This window comes from Nipponia nippon, unplaced genomic scaffold (genome assembly GCF_047370975.1).
Source record: "Nipponia nippon isolate SJK-2023a ecotype South Korea unplaced genomic scaffold, ASM4737097v1 scaffold_15, whole genome shotgun sequence".
Classification (NCBI taxonomy): domain Eukaryota; kingdom Metazoa; phylum Chordata; class Aves; order Pelecaniformes; family Threskiornithidae; genus Nipponia; species Nipponia nippon.
In genome coordinates, this window is record NW_028262331.1 from 306772 (window position 1) to 327909 (window position 21138).

General features: G+C 54.7%; 3 protein-coding genes across 4 annotated transcripts; all 3 read right to left on the minus strand.

The window, feature by feature from the left end:
* Window positions 1-972: 972 nt before the first annotated feature.
* On the minus strand, window positions 973-10756 carry LOC104012480 (schlafen family member 11-like). The gene is made up of 9 exons (XM_087752074.1): window positions 10693-10756; window positions 9691-10528; window positions 8265-8301; window positions 7997-8168; window positions 4918-5341; window positions 4581-4868; window positions 3438-3534; window positions 3135-3142; window positions 973-2948 (listed from the first exon to the last, which is right to left on the minus strand). The coding sequence occupies exons 1-9, from the start codon at window positions 10754-10756 to the stop codon at window positions 2621-2623; spliced, it is 2256 nt and encodes a 751-aa protein (XP_087608200.1). The 3' UTR covers window positions 973-2620.
* Window positions 10527-15663, minus strand: BCL7B (BAF chromatin remodeling complex subunit BCL7B). 2 transcript variants are annotated; one of them, XM_087751834.1, is made up of 6 exons: window positions 15486-15663; window positions 15000-15075; window positions 14407-14503; window positions 13119-13289; window positions 12831-12910; window positions 10527-12431 (listed from the first exon to the last, which is right to left on the minus strand). In XM_087751834.1, exons 1-6 carry the CDS (start codon window positions 15575-15577, stop codon window positions 12339-12341), a joined length of 609 nt encoding a protein of 202 aa, XP_087607960.1. In that variant the 5' UTR covers window positions 15578-15663; the 3' UTR covers window positions 10527-12338. The 2 variants fall into 2 exon arrangements, with proteins under 2 accessions (XP_087607960.1, XP_087607959.1); XM_087751833.1 differs by having other exon boundaries at window positions 13119-13304.
* Window positions 15664-16151: 488 nt separating this feature from the next.
* On the minus strand, window positions 16152-19450 carry TBL2 (transducin beta like 2). The gene is given in 5 exon segments (XM_087752075.1): window positions 16152-16462; window positions 16464-16661; window positions 17003-17156; window positions 17897-18076; window positions 19138-19450. Coding segments are annotated over 5 exon segments (1101 nt in total). The 3' UTR covers window positions 16152-16206.
* Window positions 19451-21138: the final 1688 nt, after the last annotated feature.

Here is a 21138-nt window from a genome sequence, read left to right on the forward strand (position 1 = left end):
TGGTCATGCTTCTTTGGATGCAGCCCAGGATACGGTTGGCTTTCTGAGCTGCAAGCGCATGTTGCTGGGTCACGTTGAGTTTCTCATCAACCAACACGCCCAAGTCCTCCTCCTCAGGGCTGCTCTCAATCCATTCTCCACCCAGCCTGTATATGTCCTTGGGATTGCCCCGACCCAGGTGCAGGACCTTGCACTTGGCCTTGTTGAACTTCAGGAGGTTCACATGGGCCCACCTCTCCAGCCTGTCCAGGTCCCTCTGGATGCCATCCCTTCCCTCCAGCGTGTCGGCCGCACCACACAGCTTGGTGTCATCAGCAAACTTGCTGAGGGTGCACTCGATCCCACTGTCCATGTCGCCAACAAAGATCTTAAACAGTCCCCCAGGTTGTCCATGATGCAACCTCTTTTCTCGAAGAGGTGTCCCTGGGAACCTGTATCCTCCCTTCTTGTGCACCACCTCCTCAGCCAGCATCTTCACTTCTCTGGTCCCTTCCCTGGAGCCAGCCCTGAGATGGACTCCATCATCCCCCAGCAACCTGGTCGCCCCGTGGTCCTCTTTGGAGTCACTGCCCACAAGGTCTGCACAGCTCTGCAACCCAGCTCGGCCAGCGGGGACCCCGCTCCGAAGGGTCCCCCTGCACAGGGTGCTCCCCGCCCGTGCCACTCCTGGGATGCTGGGCTGGGAATTCCTTCCCCACTGCTACTCTGGGAACGTTTTGGTCAAGGCAAGTTGAAATACCGCAGGAGCGCACGTTCGCTTAAGTGCGCTGCAGTGCTGACGTTAAACTGGCACGCTAACGGCCTGAAGTGCAAAACCCGGTAGGAGTTAGATCTTCCTCTTTCTCAGACCGTTAGCTGTGATGGCAATGCCTCGGCCATCCCTGCAGGCATTGCAAGGCCCTCACATTTTCAGGTCTGGAGCACTGCCCACCACAAATACTAGAGATCCCAAAATCAGAAAAAGGCATTTATTACAGAAAAGCAGAAAGCTGATGCAATTGTACAAGAGTCACAGTGAAATATCTTTTTTTTTTTTTTTTTCTGGGCAAATACGACATTATCATGTCACTATTTATTCAGCTTTTTAAAAGCTAATATCAGAGTAAGCAATAATAGGAACTACACGACAAAGCAAACATTGGCAAAGCTCTGGCAACAGTTGGCATCTGAGACGGAAAGAAAAGATGTAATTATGTGGTAGATTCTCAACAGGGTTTTGCACAAGCAGAGTTTGAAGAGCCGTACTGCTTATGTCAAATTTGACATGACAGAAAGAGCCGGGCTGTCGATATACACACCGTACTGCAACAGCTTGTTGACTTCAATGCCTCCATGGTCCCAGTTAGAATGAGGAAATCTTGGTGACCCACTGCAGTTTCTAGACAGCTTGAGTGGGTACAAACGTGAGCAGCTACCAAAAGAGAGGAACACAAGGGAGAAGCATCAAGTGCGGGACCTCGACAGGCTGGAGAAACGTGGGAGGTTCCCTCTGAGCATCAGGGAACGGTTTTTTACTGCCTGGGTGACTGAGCCCTGGCAGAGGTTGCCCAGGGAGGTTGCGGAGTCTTCATCCCCGGAGCTACTCAAAAGCCAGAGCTCCCTTCCCACCTCAACCATTCCGTCATCCTGCGCTGCCTCCTTCCCCAGGCAGCACATTGCCGCTGCCCCCCATGCCAGCACTAGCACTTGGGCAGCTGCACAGCAAGGTGGAGCTCACCTGGCTGAAGATTAATTTGCCAACAGCCCCCCAAGTTCCCAATTCTCTATGCTGTTGCACACGCGAGCCTGCTCATGAGAGGTTGGGGACTCTACTGCTGGGGACAGAGCTGCCTCCAGGGGCAGCAACCTGCATTTAAGATGACGCAATGGGACGACAAAACCACTGCCCCGTTCCCAGAAGAGGTGAAGACAGTCACCACCACTCCCCAAAGCAGGCTGTGGCTCTCGTTTTGGATGAGAAAAGAGATGATTTGGCTGAAAATTCAGAAAAATCCCGCCCCCCCCTTTGAAAAAAGCAGAGGTTTGACCATTTGCACCAGCACCAGCAGGGACGTAAACAAGGACGGCTCCTGTTGTGTTTCCTACCAGTGGTTCCACTCTGGTAGTGTTGAAACAAGTCAGAACATGCAATCAGCTTAAAGAGCAGAGGAATTGAAAGTACAAGTCTCCAAGCTGTTCTATGATTTATCCAAGTAGTTTGTCATTGTTGACTTCCTTCTGCAATTGCCATTTTCAGCCATTTGTTCTCTCCAGGTGGCAATGTCCTTTAATTAAAACCAGTTTTATAACATCCTACAGGCCTACACATGATGAAATATGTACGTCAAACTGTTTTCTTGGGTTTTTTTGCATAGACTAGGTTTAGGTTAGATATTAGGAAAAACTTCTTCACGGAAAGGGTGGTCAGGCATTGGAACAGGCTGCCCAGGGAAGGGGTTGAGTCCCCATCCCTGGAGGTATTTAAAGGACGGGCAGACGTGGTGCTCGAGGACATGGGTTAGAGGTGGGCTTGGCAGTGACAGGTTAACGGTTGGACTCGATGATCTCAAGGGTCTTTTCCAACCTTAGCAATTCTGTGATTCTATGATTCTATGATTACAGAAAGGGCATCAAAAAAATCTTAAGGCTGCCCTATAATATCACCGAACAAAAAATGAGCGAAGCATTCTGGTGTCCGTAGCAGTAGGTCAGAATAAACGTTTAAAAACACATCTCTAAATAACGTATTTTCTTTGTCATACAGCAAATGGAGTTTGGTGTTGGCTCTGGATGCCGCGCAGAGCCAAAGATTGAGAGTTATCTCCTCTTGTGCAGGGACAGGGTTTATGCCAAACACAATCCTCCTCTCGAGGCCTGAGACGCGTCGGATGCTGTCGAGAACAATGACGTTTGCTGAAGCATCCTCCGCGGGCCGCAAGGCACAGCTCACCCTGCAGTTCCTTATTTGTCTTTTTCGTCAGGTCCCGATATCCGCCTGGACGCCTGGGCTGCACTCCGGGTACTGCACAGGACTGCGATATCTCTGGTGGAATAGCCTCGCTGGATATACAGAGAGAGATATATATACTGCACAATATATACTGCATGGTCACGTACTCTGCCGTTTCAAGTGTTTCCATATTTTCTTTTCTTACAGAGTCGCCTGACAAAGAATGGGCACATTCAGCCTGTTCAAACAACACTTCCAGCACCTCACAGGGCAAGGGCATATCTGCGGTATGGTTTTGGAGGATTTTCTCCATTAGACCAAACCAGCCATTGTGTATTTGCCTGGCATTACGGACCACTTTGGTCAACCATTCCCAAGGATATAGCTCTGAAAAGTTAAGACCACAACCATACGGGTGAGTGGACTGGAAGGAAACCAGGAAGACCCAGAAAATGCCACTTTTTTTCTTGACTAGCTCCCAGGCACAATGGTATCAGTTTTCTTTGGCACAAAAATTCTGAGTTTCATCAACCGCAATGTGTTTCACTTCTGGGAAGTTCCCATGTAGGAAGGCAGTACGTGTCACCGACCGGCAGGTCCTATCTCTAAAAAAAAAAAAAAACAACAAACAAACTGAAACCCCAAAACCCCCATATGGTAAATAAAAAGATGCAACCAGACAAATCTGTACTGACTGCCTCTGTTTCTCAGTGGGTTCCTCCTTGGAGGGCTATTGCTGCTTACAGTCTAAAAACACAAAACTTCCCATCTCAGCTGCAGCGTGCCGTATCTTTGTCCCGGTGGGAACAGTTATTCCAACGGATTGGCTGCGCGCAGGAGGCATCGCTGCACAGCCCCCACCAGCTGGCGTCGGCTCTACCCTAAGAGGAGACTCAAGCCCACCCTTCCTACACAGGGACCCCCGGGCTCCCCAGAGGCGGCCCTCCGCCCTGCGCTCCCCAGCCCAGGGAAGGCAGCGCGGTGCCTGTGTTCCCGCGGGAAGGATGGGTTCCCTTTTCTCCCCGGAGTGAGCAGGGACCGGCAGCCCTTCTGCCGGGGCCAGGACCTGCTGCTTGGGCGCTGAGCTAGGCTGCCGTTCCCCGACGCGAGGTGCCTCGTCCGCCGTGGCGGCCTGCTGACCTCGCCGTGCTGACGCAAGTGGAAACGCAGCGAGAACAGGACTGGGGAACTGCTCTGCCTGAAATCCTCTGCCAAAAGGGCATTCGTTTCTCTCCTTGTCTAGATGGCCCAGGTCCACGGGCCAGTTCCTAGCACAGCTGCACAAGAACTCGCACCAGGCCCGGCACAGGCAGTGTTGAGGCAGCAACAGAGAAAGCCATTTTTGGGTATTTTTGGTGGCAGCATCAGCCGTAGTAGACTGTTAAACTAAGGCCATCGTCTTTTGAAGGTCTAACACAATCCAGCAATCACTGAACGTGGGAGTCTCCCTGCAGTCAGTGAATGCTGGATCTGGGCCAGAGCTCAGCTCAATAATACTCTCGATACTAGCACCTTTCCTGAGATGATTAGTATGTGTTTGTGTCAGCCGAAGTTACGTATTTGGCAAACGGATGTAAAATCAGCAGGGCTCGTGCTGTATGTACAGAGGATGGGATGAAAGAAAAAAGGGGAAATACACATTACTGCTTACCCCACAAACTTCTTCAAGGCTTCGTTTTCGCAAATGTAGAGTCTCTCTTCTGCAGAACAGCTGAAAATGTTTCTTATTCTCTTAATGATCTCCAAAGCCACAGTTGTTTTCCCTGTTCCAGGAAGACCAAGGACAAACTGCTCCTTGACTTTGTGCAGGTTCTCGGAGAGCAGCTCATACTGTTTGGGAGTGAGAAGGCTGAAAATCTCACAGCCGAGATCGTCGCTTAAGCAGGACTTAAAGCGCAGCACAACAATCACTGGTGCACGCAGGAGCGCGGGGACGTCCCTGCAGGGGACGATGTCATCCTTTGGGGACAAGCTGGCGTAACCACCACCAAGGGTTTCCTTGGTTTTCTTGCTGGGGAATGTCATCCTCTGCAACTTCCATCTGGTTCTTTGTGCCATTCAGGTGCAGTATTTGAGGAATCACACACACTTTGGAAGCATCTCCCCCATCATGGACTAGTTTCTGCTCTAACGCGTAAGCAGCTTCTCTCGAGTTTCCAGACTCAGCCAAAGAGGCGTCCTTGACTACAGTATACAATACTGGATATGCATTTTCAGCTACTAAAAGAACATCACACACAATATCCTGTTTTTTCCGCAATCCAACGTCAACAGCCCAACTCCTTGAAAATATCGGTACCCCCGTGTTAAGTGGATGGATTTGTTTTTTCATTAAATCCTCTAATGCAGGATACTCTGAGAACAGGTCGGCGCAGATGGTTTCTGGCTTCCATTTGGTTTCCTTAGAACCCACTAGAAAAAAGAAATGAAAAATCCGAAAAAGAAAATACAGCAAATAATTTACTCGACACACCAGTTACTGGAGGAATATATTATACCATGAGGTCATCAAAGTAAATGATTCAATGTGAATAAAAATTTCAGCATCCCCATGATACCTGGTGGTAAATCTGTAAGGATTTTTTATATGAATAAAAGAGGTGGGAACTCCACACTTCAGGCATGCCTGACTTCTAAATGGAATAAGGAAAAGTCTCTTTGGAAGGACCTGCCTCCTTTCTGTCTGCTTTCTCATTATTTAGGTGTTCTCTGAAGGATATGCTGCTGCCACAGCGAGAGACCGGTGGTTGAACCAGATGGAGCAGCCCGCTTGCAGCATCTCCTACGCTCCGGACTGGTAAAACACAACGCACCTAGGAGCATCATCTTGATGTGTAGATACACATTCCTATTCGACAGAGGGCAATACGTGAGGACACCTCTCATCCCAGTGCTAAACTTGGTGCTACTCCAAAATAATCACAGAATCCCAGGTTGGAAGGGACCTCAAGGATCATCTGGTCCAACCTTTCCAGCACAACCTAGATGAGATGGCCCAGCGCCACGTCCAGCTGAGTCTTAAACGTGTTCAGCGTAGCGGAGTCAACAGTAATTTAAAAAAATATTAACACGAATCATCTGTTAAATTTACAGGTTAAAATTACAGCTATGCACATCCATAACACAGACAAATCTCAAATGCAAGCATACATTTACACTGTGTCACAGCCTTCCATTTAATAAAAGACATTCTCATCAAGAAACAGCAATTGCATATCCTGTACCAAAACACTATGAACCGATCGGTAAATCAATCATCAGAGTAATCCTGAAAACAGATGTGAAAAGATAGCAAAATGACAAAAATAATTAGAAAAATTAGCAATTAATACATACATCTATAGGTCAGAACTTGGAAAAAAAAATCCATGGACTATGTTTAATGAGAAAGTATCTGTTTGCTGCCAATTGGAGCGGTCCCGATACTGGACAAGGATGCGGAATTCCACATCTCTCCCATGTGTCCCAGAGCCCGAGCTCAAGCCACAGCCCTGCTCTGCAGGAACATTATCGGATTGGCATTGCCCTTGGCTACTTCTGTTCCCTTGTCTGTCAGGGGTTGGTATGTGGGAGTATCTGTTGCTCAGCAACCATCGCTGCTTTTATAGCTGAAGTGTTTCTGAAATAATCAAAGTCTTCACCTAAAAAAATAAAACCAAGGCAAGGTTCTCCACCCCTGCACAGTACGGGCTGAGCTTTACTTTCCCTGGTGTGTCCCAGCTTGAAGTTCCCCTGTAGCAGTGAGCGGGGTGGCAGAATTAACTCACTGGGTGAGATAAACGGCTAAGCCGATCCGACATCGGACACCCAAAGGCTTGGCGCCCGGCACTGCTAGTACCAAGCCACGGGAGTGCGCTGAGTGTGCAAGGCCTCAGGTGGGAGGCTCGGCTGGTTCCTTTGTTTGAATTTTCGTTGACCTGTTTGGAGCTTTGTTTTCACTTGGTTTACCTGTAATAGCATTTTTCCTAATAACCAGGTGGCTGTGGATAACAACCGTCAATTTATACAGAAAGCGGCAACAAGCAGCTCTTCGGCACAGGGTGAGATCTTTCCGCCTCTAACATGACGATGCAGAGCGCAGAAGCACAGGGCTGGTAGGACAGCAGCGGTCTTGAGATGTGGCATACGGGATGCAGGGCTGAATTCAGGTGTGGGGTGGCAAGAGACAGAGCACAGGAGATCCTGAGGCCAGAAAGAGCTCTCAGATGGTCGGGTAAAGCAATGCAGCCTCGGAGCTGAACAAAACTGTTTTTAAGGGTAACAGAGAAGAAGTACCGTGAAACACGCCGTGTGTCCTGAACTCCAGTGGAACAGTGAATTGCAGACCGGTGAAGAAAGAACAAGGTGTAAAAGTGCGTTAGCAAACGTACAGCAAGTGACCTGGAGTAGGAAAAAGAAACCATTAACATCAACTACGTACTCCCGATGGAAGAACCGGGGATGCTGACGACGCGCCCTAACGACCCCCAGCAGACCGGAGCCATCAACAGCAGGATCCTGAGTGGCGGTGGAAGGCTGCGCGTAACGCCAGGATCGGGGGTGGATGCTAGGAAACGTGCAGGTAACTATTATGATGATGATGATGATGATGATGATGATGATCATCATCATCATCATCATCATCATCATCATCATCATCATTACTTTTTTCACAGTGGTATTCATTTATTGTATTTTTTTTCTTTATCTGAAATAATTAGATCTTGACTAATAATAATTCCTTGATTAGACTACTTAGATTTCAGTTGTACTAGAAATAAATTATTCTCTCTCCTCGTTGTCCATAAGAAGATTTTTGAGCATAACAGGGGGCAGACAGTGCTCAAACCCCTGGAACACCAGGTATATTCTCGGCAATTGTGTGCATTAGGGATTATACTTAGTGGGAAAAATAGGAGGAGAGATTGAAACACCTGAAAAATCAGAGAAATCCACATTCTTGGAGCAGTTGCATCTTTTAAATACCCTAACAATTGTGTGCCTAAAATCTTATATCACATTATCTTCCTAGAAGTTCTGTCAGATACAATCTTAAATTCAAAAATATATCCAGAATAAACAGCTTACCTGGGTAGAGGCATTCTTGGAGTTCAGACACACACTGGAGACCAGCTTTTGAATAAACTGGCTTGATAAGAGGAGGACAAACTGAGCTACTTCTCAAATTCATCAGCCAGATTTGAAAGATCTTGGAGGAAGAAAAAATTATGTTATATCCATCAAAATACTTCCATATGAACTTTTAAAACCCAGCACTGAAGAGTAACTAAAACGATTAATTTAAGACCTCCCTTCGCAATCCTACTCAAGAAAATGCTGCCTACAGAGTCAAGACCGACAGTATCGCGTCCAACTGGCAGGATCTTGATGTGCTGTAGAGGAGAGAGGGCTTAAAGCATAGATGGCTTTACGGTTCAAAGGCAAGACCCAGACCCCACGTGGGACGAGCCTGCTGAGACCCCAGTGCGCAGGTACGAGATGCCTGACGTGCCAGTTCAGCACACCAGCACCCTACGGGAACCACGGCTCTCTTCGGTAGACGCACATCTCCAAAAGACCTTGCTGCTTCGTTCCCCTCCTCTCAGCATTGCCCTCGCTGTCTCTCGTGTGACTTTGCCCTTTGCAGAGACCCCACATCCCGGCTCTAAGCACAGACCAGGGCCACAGGGGAGGTTTCATCCATGAGGCCGGAGCCACCTGGCACGGCCGGGGCTCCACGGAGACGGGAGGTCCCCTTCGGCTAGCGTATTCCTTGCTCACGCAGTCACTGCCACGGGCACACACTCCAGGAAAATTTGTGTTACAGGGAACTTGTAGGAAAGGAGGGTTAGTTTCATCTTAAGACTGAAAAACTCTTATTCAAATCTGCGGTCAGAATAAACTCTCTAGGACGCGCCATACAGGTCTCGTTGGGGGGCGATGGAACAAAACGCAGGATGTAGATTTTGAAGGGGAAGGACTTCACGGTGAAGTGGGACAATATGCTTTAAAACAAGCAAAGCCTTGCACCCCTGCTCCTTCAAAACAGCCTTTCACCCCCACGGAGCCACACCGCGTGTGCAAAGTGACGTTTCGGTAGACATCTGAAACGCGCGCGAGCCTCGGGAAGGGGGAGCGGTTTGCAACCGGCTGCGTACTGCGCGTTGCTTGCCGAGCTGCAGACTTGAAAGGACTTCTCTCACCCTCGAGCTGATCTCGGAAGACGAGTGACCGGGTTTCAGTAGCTACCCTAGTGCTGCTGACTTCACTACAGATGTTCTTAGTACTTGATAAGGGGAAGGAGAAGAAAAGTTGCAGGTCAGTTTGACACCACCATGACAGCGACAAGGATGATTTGACTTTAGTGCTGGCACACAACTTGTGCTAAGATGCTGGATCTACACAGATCAAACGAGGGCATGGCGATTAATCATTGCTCGGGCATCAAGCACTGGGGATTTCACTCCATGGGGATCAGCACCAGCAAGTACTTCTTTGTTTTTCAAAATAAACCCTGTTTAGGCACTTCAAGGGACCAGATTTCCATGAGGACATCACTCCCTCCTAAGCATCTTAACAGACAAAGCCAGCTTCAAAAGTCTTCTGTAACTCTCATTAACAGTAATGGAAGCTCCTGGGCAATTTTGAACCTTTCCACTTCATTTAGGGGCATATGGGATCCCGAGGAAGGCTATTTCCAGTTGGGAGCGCTTCACAAAGTCCTGCTGAACCAGTTCAGAGAGTAATGCTTCCCCGAATGTTTCCCATTGGAGGCCAGTTACCGTACTGTCACCCCTGGTGCCTGTGGCTGTGCCGTGGGCCAAAGTCCCTTTTCTGGGTTTGGTGAGAACACAGAACAAAAGTTGGTCTTTCCTCCTGAAAGTTTACAAACCAAGGCAGAAATGAAGTTGGCACCAATGGAAATGCAGATTTTACCCGGGTCTGCAGCTGTCACGAGCTCCGTCCATTTTCTGACGCTCCGTCTTTCGATTGTGTCGCCCATCACAATCCGGGATTCGGGGTTATCGTGGAAAACAGCACGGCAAAGCGCTTCAGCTCGCACAGCGCGTTCGTAGCCCTGCAAGCGTTCTGCTCTGTCGTAAACGCTCAGGATGGAAGTCTTAAACTGCACGTCAGCCTGAGAGCCGCAGAAGTGATGGACGGGCATCGAGCCCGCGGTATCAGCTACTGTTTTTTCTAAAGCTTCTTTCTTCACTCCACTACAGTTTCCAATGACTTTACTGCTGTCATCCACTCCAAAAAATAAATAACCACCCTGAGCGTTTGCAAAGGCAGAGATGTAATTTGGAAGGGTTTTTCTAATGTATTCCAAGATATTCCCTGTAGAGAAGTTCTTGAATTCAATACGTGTCATCTCTGTGAGATCCAGCACCCCCTCAAACATCAGTTTGTCTCTCTTTAAAAACCTGGCAGCGGCATCTTGGATGTTGTGCTCCTCCGCGTTCAGAGGGGTCTCCTTTGCTCCCCCATCAAAATTCAGCAGAGCTTTCTTAGCGCTGGGCCCGTTCTCATCCCGGCGCTTGGCACAGCTTTCCTGCTCCTCAGAAATGCAGCGCCATCGCTTGAAGTCATAGGGACAACCGAAGGGACAAACCAGTGCTCAAGCCGCAGATACGTGGCTTTGCGGACGCACTCCTCTGCTCTGGGCCGCCACAGCTCCATGTTTTAACAAAAAGCAGCAAGTGGCTCCGCCGCTGCGGCATCCACGTGAAGCATTCGCTGGTCTCGGTGCAGCCGATGCAGCCCCTGAGGCTCTGCTCTACGTCCAGGCCGATGCCCTGCTCCTGAAAGCTCCTGGCAGCAGCAATTCTTGTCTTCGCGCTCCATCCTCACCACTCCTAATCCAGCAACGCACACACCGCCCCAGAAAGCTCCTTTCGTTGCTGTTTCAGATTGCAAGAGGTCTTCTTTCTGGATCTCTCTCCCTAAAACTACTTTCTCAAGATCTCAATGTCAATACTATCTCAATACCTCATCGGGATAGCTCGTTTTCAAATTAATCAGCAGCTGCCCTTCTTGTCTGGCCATCCTGATCCTGAAATGATAAATTGTTAAAAACGCTTAACGATTCCACGCAGCAGCGTGACAAAGGAAACCATCCGCCTCTGGCTTCGGCTTACACGCCGGATTGGGTAAACCGAAGTGAAAACCATTACTGGCAACGCGCAAGCGAACCGAAGCCAGGCAACTGCAAAGACACCCACAGACGGCATGTTAATTAAGCTAATTTATTGGGCTCTTTTGCATGCCGGGCCCTAAGCGTTACCTCGAAGCTAGGTACAGAACGCCTCCCGCCCACCCCGAAGGCGGCGGGCACGGGTTACCGCCGCGGCTCCCACCGCCCCGCCGAGGGACGGCGCGGCCATCCCAGGCCTCCCGCTGGCAACCGGCCCTGGGGGACAACGGGCCCGGCCCTGTCTTCCTGGGAGCGGCCGCGGGCACCGCGCTGGCCCCGTCCCCCCCCGGCCCCAACATCCCACCCTGCCCCGTCCCGCAAACACCGGGCGTTGTATTTCAAATAAGTTTTAATTTTAAAAATATTCTATTCAGTGCTAAAATAACTTTCCACTTCCACGCGCGGCCACGCCTTGGGTTTCGCCAGGCTCCCTCGCAGACGGCGGGACATGCAGTGGCAGCGGGGGAGGCCGGGGGGCGGCGGGAGGGCACCGGGGATGGGGGGGGGATCGGGGGGTCCCGGCCCCTGCCGCGCCCTTCCCCATCCCGGGGACGGGGGGTACCGGGAGCGGGGCAGGGGGCCCGGGGCTGCAGACCCTGCCGGGCCGGGGCTCTGTCCCGCGGGGGCTCAGCAGGTCGGTCCCTGCCCTCCGTGGGGGGAGCGCTCCCCTCTCTCCCAAGAGGAATGGCTTTAAACTAGCAGCTTATTGCACAGCGTCCCAGCGCGGACCCCCGCCCCGGGCAGGGCAGGACTCGGCCTCTCTTCCCCCCCGCATCCCACCTCCTGCCTCCGCTCCCAAGGGAGCGGGCACAGCGCTTCGTGCGGGTGGAAGGCGGCTCTCCCGCTCCCAGCGCCTAAGGGAGCCAGAAGCAGGCAAACAGCGGCTGCCGGTGCCTTGGGGGGCACGGAGAGCAGGGAGCCCCGCGGACAACTCCCCCTGCGCATGCAGAGCCCCCGCCGGAGAGCCCCGCGCTAGAGGACAGGTCAGCAGGGAGAGAGGGAGCCAATAAATAGAGGCAAATTTGCAGGTACTGGTGGCAGCCCCGTGGGCCGGGGCTGGCGGGGGGCTCCTGCCCCCGAGAGCGGGGCAGGGCAGGGCAGGCTGGAGCGCGAGCGGCGGGAGCGCCCGTCCCTGGGGAAGGGGCGGGCTGGGGGGAAGCACGCCGTCCCCCAGGGGAGGGCGGGCGGCTCTGCGAGGGGCTGGCGAAGGCGCTCTCCCCGGGGCCGGGCAGGCTAGCTCTCCGAGGCCGTGTGGCACACAGAGTTCTGATCGGCACAAAATCTCTTCAGAGGCGGCGCACTGGAGTCCTCCTCCTCTTCAGTTACCTGCAAAGGCAGAGGTCACGGGCAGCGACAGTCGCTCGGCGTGCCCACCGAGCCCCGCGGGCCCAGGCAAGGCTGCGTCACGCTGCGGGGACAGCCCGGGCTTTCGCCTGTGAGGAAGCCCCAGGGCACCAGGAGCGAGAACCCACTTCAGCCCCGCAGTCGGCCAGAATCGTGGTTTTACTCCACCTCCCCGTCCTTTCTTTGCACTTGAAGACCTGAACTGAACCAGGGGACAGCTCGGGAAGCCGGGAGGTTTGGGGAGCTCCTGGAGGGCGCTTTGGGACTGCAAAGCGAGCCCAGCCATCGAGAGGGTTCTGCTGCAAGGGGCAGCAACAATGGCGAAAGGGCCAGGCCGGGTCTGTGTGCATTTAGGTGTGGTTTCAATCCCTCTTCCCTTACCTGAGTCTCAAGGGGGACCGGCTCTTCCTTTGTGAGAGTGGGAGGCTCGTCTGCAACCTCCGAGGAAGGTAGGGAGGGCTCTGGGGAGAACAGAAGGGTTAACGAAACCACCCACCCAGGAGCACGGCAGCACCCAGCTCAGTGCTGAGCCAGTAGAGGAGACCATGACACAACGCTCCCTGTCCACCTGCAGCAGCGCCTCAGTCACCCACCGGACAAGCACCAGCTCCAGCAGGGCCTTCCCCAGGCCCAGCCATCCTCCTCCTCCCTTCCCAGCCCAGCACCCACCTTCCAGCGTCTCCTGCCCCAGTGTGGGTGGCTGCGAGTCGTCCGTGCGGAAGTCGGACGTGTGGGCAGGACTCATGGACTCGCTCTGCTGGGGACTGGGGCTGGAGTTGGGGCTGCTGTCCACCTTGAGCTGGTAGACGTCCGACAGGGAGCTCTGGTTGCTGTTCTCATCTGCAGAAACAGCACCTAGTGAAGAAGAGCACCTTGACCCAGGGGCACAGGCAGCCGAGGGCAGCACTGAGAGCCGGGGTCTTAGGGAGAAGGCAGAGCACCGTCGGAGGCAGTTTGAGTACAGGGGATTCGCTGTCACCCCTCAACATTAGGGCTGTCGGGCACAGGACTCCCCGCCGGCACACGGCTGGCATCGGACACGCAACTGGCCCGCGGGAGAGGGGGTGCTCCTGCCCGGGGAACAGGCCCGAGCAGGCAGAGCGCGACCCTGGGCTATTCACACAAAGCCAGCAGAAGGCACAGGGGCGACACAAAGCGCTGCGCTGCCACATCTCACATCTGCAGCTTGCGGGGGCCCCAGGCATTTGAGGACAGGAAAGCTCTTGCCTATGCCTCTTCTGTTTGCGAGGCAGCACCCTAACACCAGGAGCAACGCTCAGCACCTGCCTCCGGCCGGGGAGGCAATCCCGGCACACATCTTTTCCAGGTAAAGCGGTCCCAAACCGCAGACCTGCAACGCTAACCTTCCCACCGCACCTACTGGCAGGGCCAACACATTCCCTGATTTTCCTTGGCCACACCGAGCAGAGAGGCCGGGGCCAGGCACACGCTCTGCTCCAGCAGCGAGGCTACGCGCTGCCTGAGCCTCACTCGGCTCTGCCACAGTGCCCGGCCTGCTCGCGGCTGGCTGCGGTGCTCCGGGATCCAGAGCAAGGTCAAGGAGATCCTCTGCCCGTTTGTCCTAAGGTCCACAACAAGCCACCGCTGGAAGCAGCAGGCTCAGCCGCAGGCAGCTACCAGCCTCTGCCCAGCAAAGTGGGAACGGGAACCCCCGCTTCTCCAGTTCCCAGGAAGCTTCCCCCAAGAAACGGTTCCCAGGAAGCTTCCCCCCAATCAGAAGCTTCCCCCCAATCAGAAACGGCTGATTAAGATTCTTTCTGACAGCAAAAATGAAGAGTTTCAGCAGGGACAGCCCAGAAGCGGATCAGCACAACCCCGCACCGAAGACACGTGCCGCTCTTCCCAACACACGTGGCATACGTAAGCCAGCGACATCCCAGCTTCTGTAAGGCCTCGGAGTCTTTCCCCAGCTTGAAGGGGGCTCAGCCAGACTCACCTTGGAACTCCAGGAGGAGAGAGGAGTTGGCAGAGGTGTCAGCTGGGAAGCCATTGGGTTCTCGGGCAGCGCTGCTACTCGATTTGGATTTCTCTTTCTTGAGGAGAGAACAAAAAGCAGAAACGCAAGGTCAGAGGGGCCCGAGAGGACGCGGAGGGGCACAACCTGCTCCAGGGAAGCAGCTGCCCTTCCCCTCTCCCAGCAGCCCGGAGGGATGTGCTCCTGCAGGCTTCTTCCCTTTGGCTGGGAGCACTTTTCTAACCGAGGGGCCAAACTGCAGCTGTGAAGGGCTCAGAACCAGGAGGAAGAGGAGGAGCTGACACCCAGCGAGGAGCACCGCCGCACGGCAACGAGTCCCCTGGGGCCGCAGGGGGCGGGGGGGGCACCCAGCAGCGTGTGAGCTCAGCGGCAAGGGAGAAACCAGCAGGGACCCGGCTGCGGGGCGCGGGCAGGCGGGGGGGCACCACAGCGGCCAGAGCCGCCCCGAGGCTGCGCCGGGAACCCCCGGGCCTCTGCCCCGAGGAGCGGCCGAGGGGAGCTGCGCGGCCGGGGCGGGCCCGGGGCGGCCCCGCGGGGAAGGGCCCGGTACCCACCTCCTTGCTGTCCGCCACCGGCACCCACTTGAATATCCGCAGGGAGGTGTCGCCCACCGTCACCCACTTCTTCTCCCTGCGCGGACACGGCCGTTAATGGCGCCGGGCCCCCCCGGCGACGCGGACGGGGGACGCCGGGCCCGGGGGTATCCTGGCAACAAGCCCCGCCCGCCCGCCCGCCCGGCGCCGATTGGCCCAGGGGGACGCCAATCCGGAGCACCGCCGCGCCCCGCCCCCTCACCCCGCACGATTCGTTGTGATTAGTCGAGGCGCCCGCCGATCGCTGGCGCTTCCGGTCTCTCCCACACCCCCGAGGCGACGGGGCGAGCCGATTGGCTGCTGCCTCGCTATCCCCGCCCGCTACCCCACGCAGCACGCTGATTGGATACTCGCCACCGGAGCCCCTCCACCGGCAGCCGTGTGGTGCGGTGATTGGCTGCGGGCCGGGCAGGCCCCACCTCCCCCCCCCGCGGCCCCGCCTCTCACCATCTGCGGACGCGCTCGATGGCCGCCATCACTTTTTTGATGTCATCCTTGGCGCGGCTGCGGGTCTCGGCGCGCACCGAGCGGCCCGACATGGCGCCCGCAGCCCCGGCAGCCCCGGCTCCGCAGCACCCGCCGCCTCGCTCCGCGCATGCGCCCGCCCCGCCCACGCCCTCTGCGTGCTGCGTCACCGCGCTCGCCACGCCCCAGAGGAAGGGAAGGGAGGGGAGCGGTAGTGCGCCTGCGCGGCTGACCCCGCCCTCCTGCGGGCAGGGGGGCGGGGCGACGCCGACGCCGCCATCTTAAGGTGGGGCAGGTTGGCTGTCGCCCGTGGCGGCTGCGCATCGCCTCGGCTCCCCGATCCGCTGGAAAACCCTGCCTGTGCGCGGGCAGCAGCGTTAACCCCCGCCCCCCCAGTTTAGCGCCAAAGATTGAGGTCTGCAAAAACAAAAAACCCACCAAAAGCCCCTTTTCTAAGCCCAGAAAACCCTCCCCGGCCCTGTCTGAGCAATCGATCCCGTGGGATATCGATGATGTCGGAAGGGAACGGCAGCGTCAACCCCTCGATCGCCCCCACCTCCCCTGTCGCCACAGTCAGAAAGCAGGCGAGGGAGGCCTCTTTTATTACAAGTTGTTCAGTGTTATTGAAGAAAAAATAATCCCGAAAGCCAGAAGGCGGCTGCCTGCGGCCGGAGGGAGCCGGGACGTGTCGCGTGCGGGTGGATTAGTGCTTCTTGCCGTAGATGGCGGCCAGCGCCTTGCGGGCGCCGGAGATTTGCTGCTCCAGCCTCTCCCGCGTGGCTTTGTTCGCAGTTCTTTTCAGCGTGGTTTCCATCTCCTCCACCACCACGCGGTGAGCGGCGGTGTTGTGGAAGGCGCGGATGGCCCGGTCCCCACAGGAGACCAGGTAGCGGCTGCTGGTGTCAAAAGCCAAGGCTCTTATGGCCTGGGCGTGCACAGCGAGGAAGTGCTCCTCCGCCTCCTCTCCTTGTGTTGTACACGGCAATGTCCATGCTGCTGGAGAGGGCGACGATGCGAGCGTCGGGGGACAGGGCGACGCGACAAGGCTCCATCACCTCGCGCTTCCCCGTCAGAAGCAGGTGTGGATTCTGTTGCTTCTTATATTCCACGTCTGTGTCTCAGGATTTCCACGTCCCGTCCTTCGAAACAGTCGCCATCCTGCAGCCAGGGGACAGAGCAGAGGTGAGTGCATGGAAATTGGGCAGCGTCTCTTCCCCTGCCCCACCTGCGAACCAGGAATCCTTCGTGGCCAGAGAGCGCTTTTGGGCAGCATGAGTCTGTACATGCGTATGGGCCTCGTCCTCTTCCCAAAGTACAGATAGCTGTCACCCCCAGGAGGAAATCCAGAGGGAACATGCAGGTGCTGCAAGCCAGGAAGGGTTTTTCCACCCTGGGCTCCCAGGAGAGCGCGCAGGGAAGCGTTCCCCCACCCTGCACGGGCTCTGGCGTACACTGGGTGAGCCTTTGTGTCCCAAGGGCGAGCCAGAGCGTGCTATTACCTCCTCGCATCGTTAGAGAAAGAGACGGAATGGATGGCGGCAGTGTGGCCTTTCAACTCAAAAGTCCTGGTCACCTCCTGGAAGTCTCCGTTCTTGCCAGAACACACCTCGCACACCTTCACGTCGGGGGTAAAGCCACAGGATGCCACAAACCCGGGTGAAAGACAGGGTACGTGTTCCAGAGCACCCGCTCTGCCAGGCCGTGGGGCCAGCCCCACAGAGCTCTCCTCTGGCCTCCCGACTGAAGGCAAACCTGTTCAGACACCAACGTTCAAATCTTTGCTTTGGTCAGCTGAAAAAGTTTTCCCTTTTCGCTGAAACCAGGCTGGTAAAGGGAACGCTAAGGACCAGAGCAGCAACTCCACAACTTGAGCATGAGAAACTCCCAGGCCAAAATAAAAAAGCGAAGCTTTTGATCCCTGAACTCACTGAGCTCAGAGCATGGCAAGTCTTCCTGCAGCAACAAGTTAGAGACGGAGCAGGGAACACGATTTTCCTGATAAACAATCTCTCAGTAATAAAGATTTTAATTTTATAATTAACCTTTAAAAGGTTAAAAACAAGTTAGAAGTGCTGTTTGCTTTGCACATGCCGTTTGCATTGTCCCACCTCCAATATCCAAGGCCAATGCTGTTCTCCTCTGCTCCTCAGGAGATGGTAACAGCAACAGCAGTGCTGAGGCACAACAGCAACCCACTGAGTACCTGAGACTGCTCTCGGGGGCCAGAATCGCTTTTTAAAATGGGGAACCCTCAGAAACTTGCATTAAAATAACAGGTAATTGCCGATGGTCTGAACTGATGACATCCTCTGGGAAGGAGCAAGGTTCCTGTTTGCTCCTGCAGACTCCCACTCCGCAGCAGGAGCAGCCTGGGGTACCTCACGCCCCTCACCTTCCGCAGGGCGACACCATGGCGTAGGTGTTGTTCATCTGGTTAGCGTTAACGCTGGACAGGACTTCACCCTTCGGGCTCTGTATCAGGATGGCTGTGTCGCTGGAAGCCGTCATGATAAACTCTCCTGGGGGAAGGAGGGAAAGATCAGGAGAGCTCCCAGGCCTAACGCTGCCACAGACTTATCAACGGCCTGGGAGGTCCCTGTGCAGGGCAACCTCTCCCTGCACCTGGACAGTCAAGAAAGCACAGTGCCCTCCCAAGTGCCCAGAGCAGGGCACGACACCAGTGTGTCCAGCGTGCTCCCCTGGTGCGCCCAGCCTGCGGGGACCACCGCTGGAGCCTTTGTGCACGTAGTAATCCACAGCAGATACCCGCACCGTTGTTGTCCCAAAAACTTGGGTCCGTTACCCGGTGTGCATTGCCCAATTCACACACAGAGTCGAGGTGTTTCCCTTTATTACGTAAATGCGCAAATATGGGTGCATGGTACGAGCCAGCACCCCGTTGATGTAAACTAACAATTATTTATACAATCATCTGATAAATATTCATTGTCCTTTCTTAAATGGTTGGTTAAAATTCTTTGCCTGCCATGTAAATTACTACGCATGCTCATTACGATTCTTGAGACCTTTACTTCCTTAATCTTTTGGGTCGGTGGGTTTCTTGAGTGGGTGGTCCTTGAGGCAGTGGTCGTGATCTCCCCCTGCCAGAATTACCTTTCCCCTCCGTTCGCTTAACTTTGGCAACGCGAAGCAGTCCTTTACGGACCCTGAGCGAAGCCAACTATCATTCACTTTATTCTTTGTTATGAGACATATATCCTGTTTCATGATGCCATAGTATTGTTAGGGTGAAAATGAGCAAGGTTAATGTTTACCGACGTCACCATGAGCATGTCCTGGAGCCTGTGGTGGCTTTAGTGAAGGGGCTGTGCCTTCCCCCGCAGACAGAAAACATCCGTGCTCAGCTGGGCGCATGTGAACAGCTAGGACTGGAGCCAAAATGAAACATTCCCACAGTGTTTGGTCCAGGGTCCCTGCAGGAGCCACAATGTCCTGTGGAGCTCCTTGGGGTGCCCTAGGCTCACTGCAAGCCAACGTGGGGGACAGCCGCTCTGCCATGGGGGACAGCCGCTCTGCCTTGGGGACCAGCTTTAATCCTGAAAGCCAGAAGGCGGCTGCCTGCGGCCGGAGGGAGCCGGGCCGTGCCGCGTGCAGGTGGATTAGTGCTTCTTGCCGTAGATGGCGGCCAGCGCCTTGCAGGTGCCACAGATTTGCTGCTCCAGCCTCTCCCGCGTGGCTTTGTTCGCAGTTCTTTTCAGCGTGGTTTCCATCTCCTCCACCACCACGCGGTGAGCGGCGGTGTTGTGGAAGGCGCGGATGGCCCGGTCCCCACAGGAGACCAGGTAGCGGCTGCTGGTGTCAAAAGCCAAGGCTCTTATGGCCTGGGCGTGCACAGCGAGGAAGTGCTCCTCCTCCTCCTCTCCTTGTGTTGTACACGGCAATGTCCACGTGCCGGGGGCTTCTTGCTGGCATTGGTGGGCGCTCATCTGGCAGCACCGAGGGTCTTGGCAAGGCTGGGAAGGGGCGGCCTAGGAGGTGCCGCTGCCATGGCCCATCCTTGCCACTGCCTGCGTTGCCTGCTTGGGGACGCAGGCCGGGTCGCTCAGGATGGAGGTGGAAATGCTCAGCTGCCGGAGGGAGCTCAGGACGGCTGTGGGGAGAAGTGGGACATCATCAGATGCCCCCCCATGCCTTGGGGGCTGGAAGGAGCCTGGGTTAAGCCATCCCGAGGGTCCAGCGGGGCACCTCCCCTGGTCAGCTCGCTCACGAGCTGCGTCAGAAAGTTCTCTCCCACACACTCCAGGAACCTCCCAGACTGCTTTCTCTCTGCTGTGTTGTATTTCCAGCAGATATCTGGTAAGTTGAAGTCTCCCACGAGAACAAGGGCTAGAGACTGTGAGACTTCAGCCAGCCGCTTGTAGAATACTTCATCTGTTTCTTCATCTTGGTTGGGAGGTCTATAACAGACTCCCACCAGGAGATCTGCCTTGTTGGCCTTCCCTCTGATCTTTACCCATAAGCACTCAACCTTATCATTAGCTTCGTTGAGCTCTAGACAATCAAAACACTCTCTAACGTACAAGGCCACCCCACCACCTCTCCTTTCTTGCCCATCCCTTCTAAAGAGCTTGTAGCTGTCCACTGCACCACTCCAGTTATGTGAGTCATCCCACCACGTTTCCGTGATGGCGACCACATCATTGTTTTCCTGCCACACGGTGTCTTCCAGCTCCTCCTGTTTATTGCCCACGCTGTGTGCATTGGTGTAAATGCACTTCAGTTGGGCTATTGATCTCTTCTCCAGCACAGGCGTGCCACCCCTAGGCTCATCCCTAGCAAGCCTGGTTTTATCCCCTTCCCCCTTCACATCTAGTTCCAAGCTCTCTCAACGAGGCCTGCTAGCTCCTGAGCCAGAACCCTTTTCCCCCTTTGAGACAGGTGAACCCCATTTGTCTCCTAGTGCCATGTAAACTGTCCCATGATTGAAAAACCCAAAATTCCACCGCTGGCACCAGCCCCCGAGCCACGTGTTAATGAGCTGGGTCTTCCTGTTCCTTTCCGTATGCCTCCCGCCTACTGACGGGATGGAGGAAAACACTACCTGCACTCCTGATCCTTCAAGGAATCGCCCCAGTTCTCTAAAGTCCCTTTTGATCATCTTTGTACCTCTATCAGCCACCTCATTGCTGCCAACTGGAACAACCAATAGCGGATAATAATCGGACGACTTTACCAGCCTAGGGAGCTTCCGAGTAATGTCTCTTATCCTTGCCCCAGGGAGGCAGCAGACTTCCCTACAGGAGGGGTCCGGTCGGCATACCGGGCCCTCTGTTCCCCTCAGAAGGGAGTCACCTATGACAATTACCTTTCTTTTTTTCTTACCAGTGGCTGTTGTAATGCGTGGGGCTGACTGGCTCCCCCCAGTCAACCCCTTGGATGGATCACTGTCCGCATCTTCATCCTCCTGGCCCTCAAGTTCCAGAGCCTCGTACCTGTTGTATAAGGGCACCTGGAGGGGCGAGGTCGGCCGGGAGAGGATTCGCCTGCTGCGCTGAGCAGGGATCTGTTTCCATCCCCCTCCATCTCTTAGGACCCCTCCTTCTGCCTGGCGGCATGAGGGCAGGGGAGCCTCTCCTTCTCTTGATGCTTCCATCTGCCGTGCTTGTCTCAGGGA

Coding starts and splice junctions, on each gene's coding strand:
- LOC104012480 (XM_087752074.1), bottom strand. CDS start 10,756: ATGGAGCGCGAAGACAAGAATTGCTGCTGCCAGGAGCTTTCAGGAGCA. Junction 8,302..9,690: donor GCACCAGGGGTGACAGTACG/GTAACTGGCCTC, acceptor TCTCCTCTACAG/CACATCAAGATCCTGCCAGT. Junction 3,535..4,580: donor GCCTTGAAGAAGTTTGTGGG/GTAAGCAGTAAT, acceptor TTTTTTTTTTAG/AGATAGGACCTGCCGGTCGG.
- BCL7B (XM_087751833.1), bottom strand. CDS start 15,577: ATGTCGGGCCGCTCGGTGCGCGCCGAGACCCGCAGCCGCGCCAAGGAT. Junction 12,911..13,118: donor GGGGCAGGAGACGCTGGAAG/GTGGGTGCTGGG, acceptor TGTTCTCCCCAG/AGCCCTCCCTACCTTCCTCG. Junction 12,432..12,830: donor CGGTCCCCCTTGAGACTCAG/GTAAGGGAAGAG, acceptor CTGCCTTTGCAG/GTAACTGAAGAGGAGGAGGA.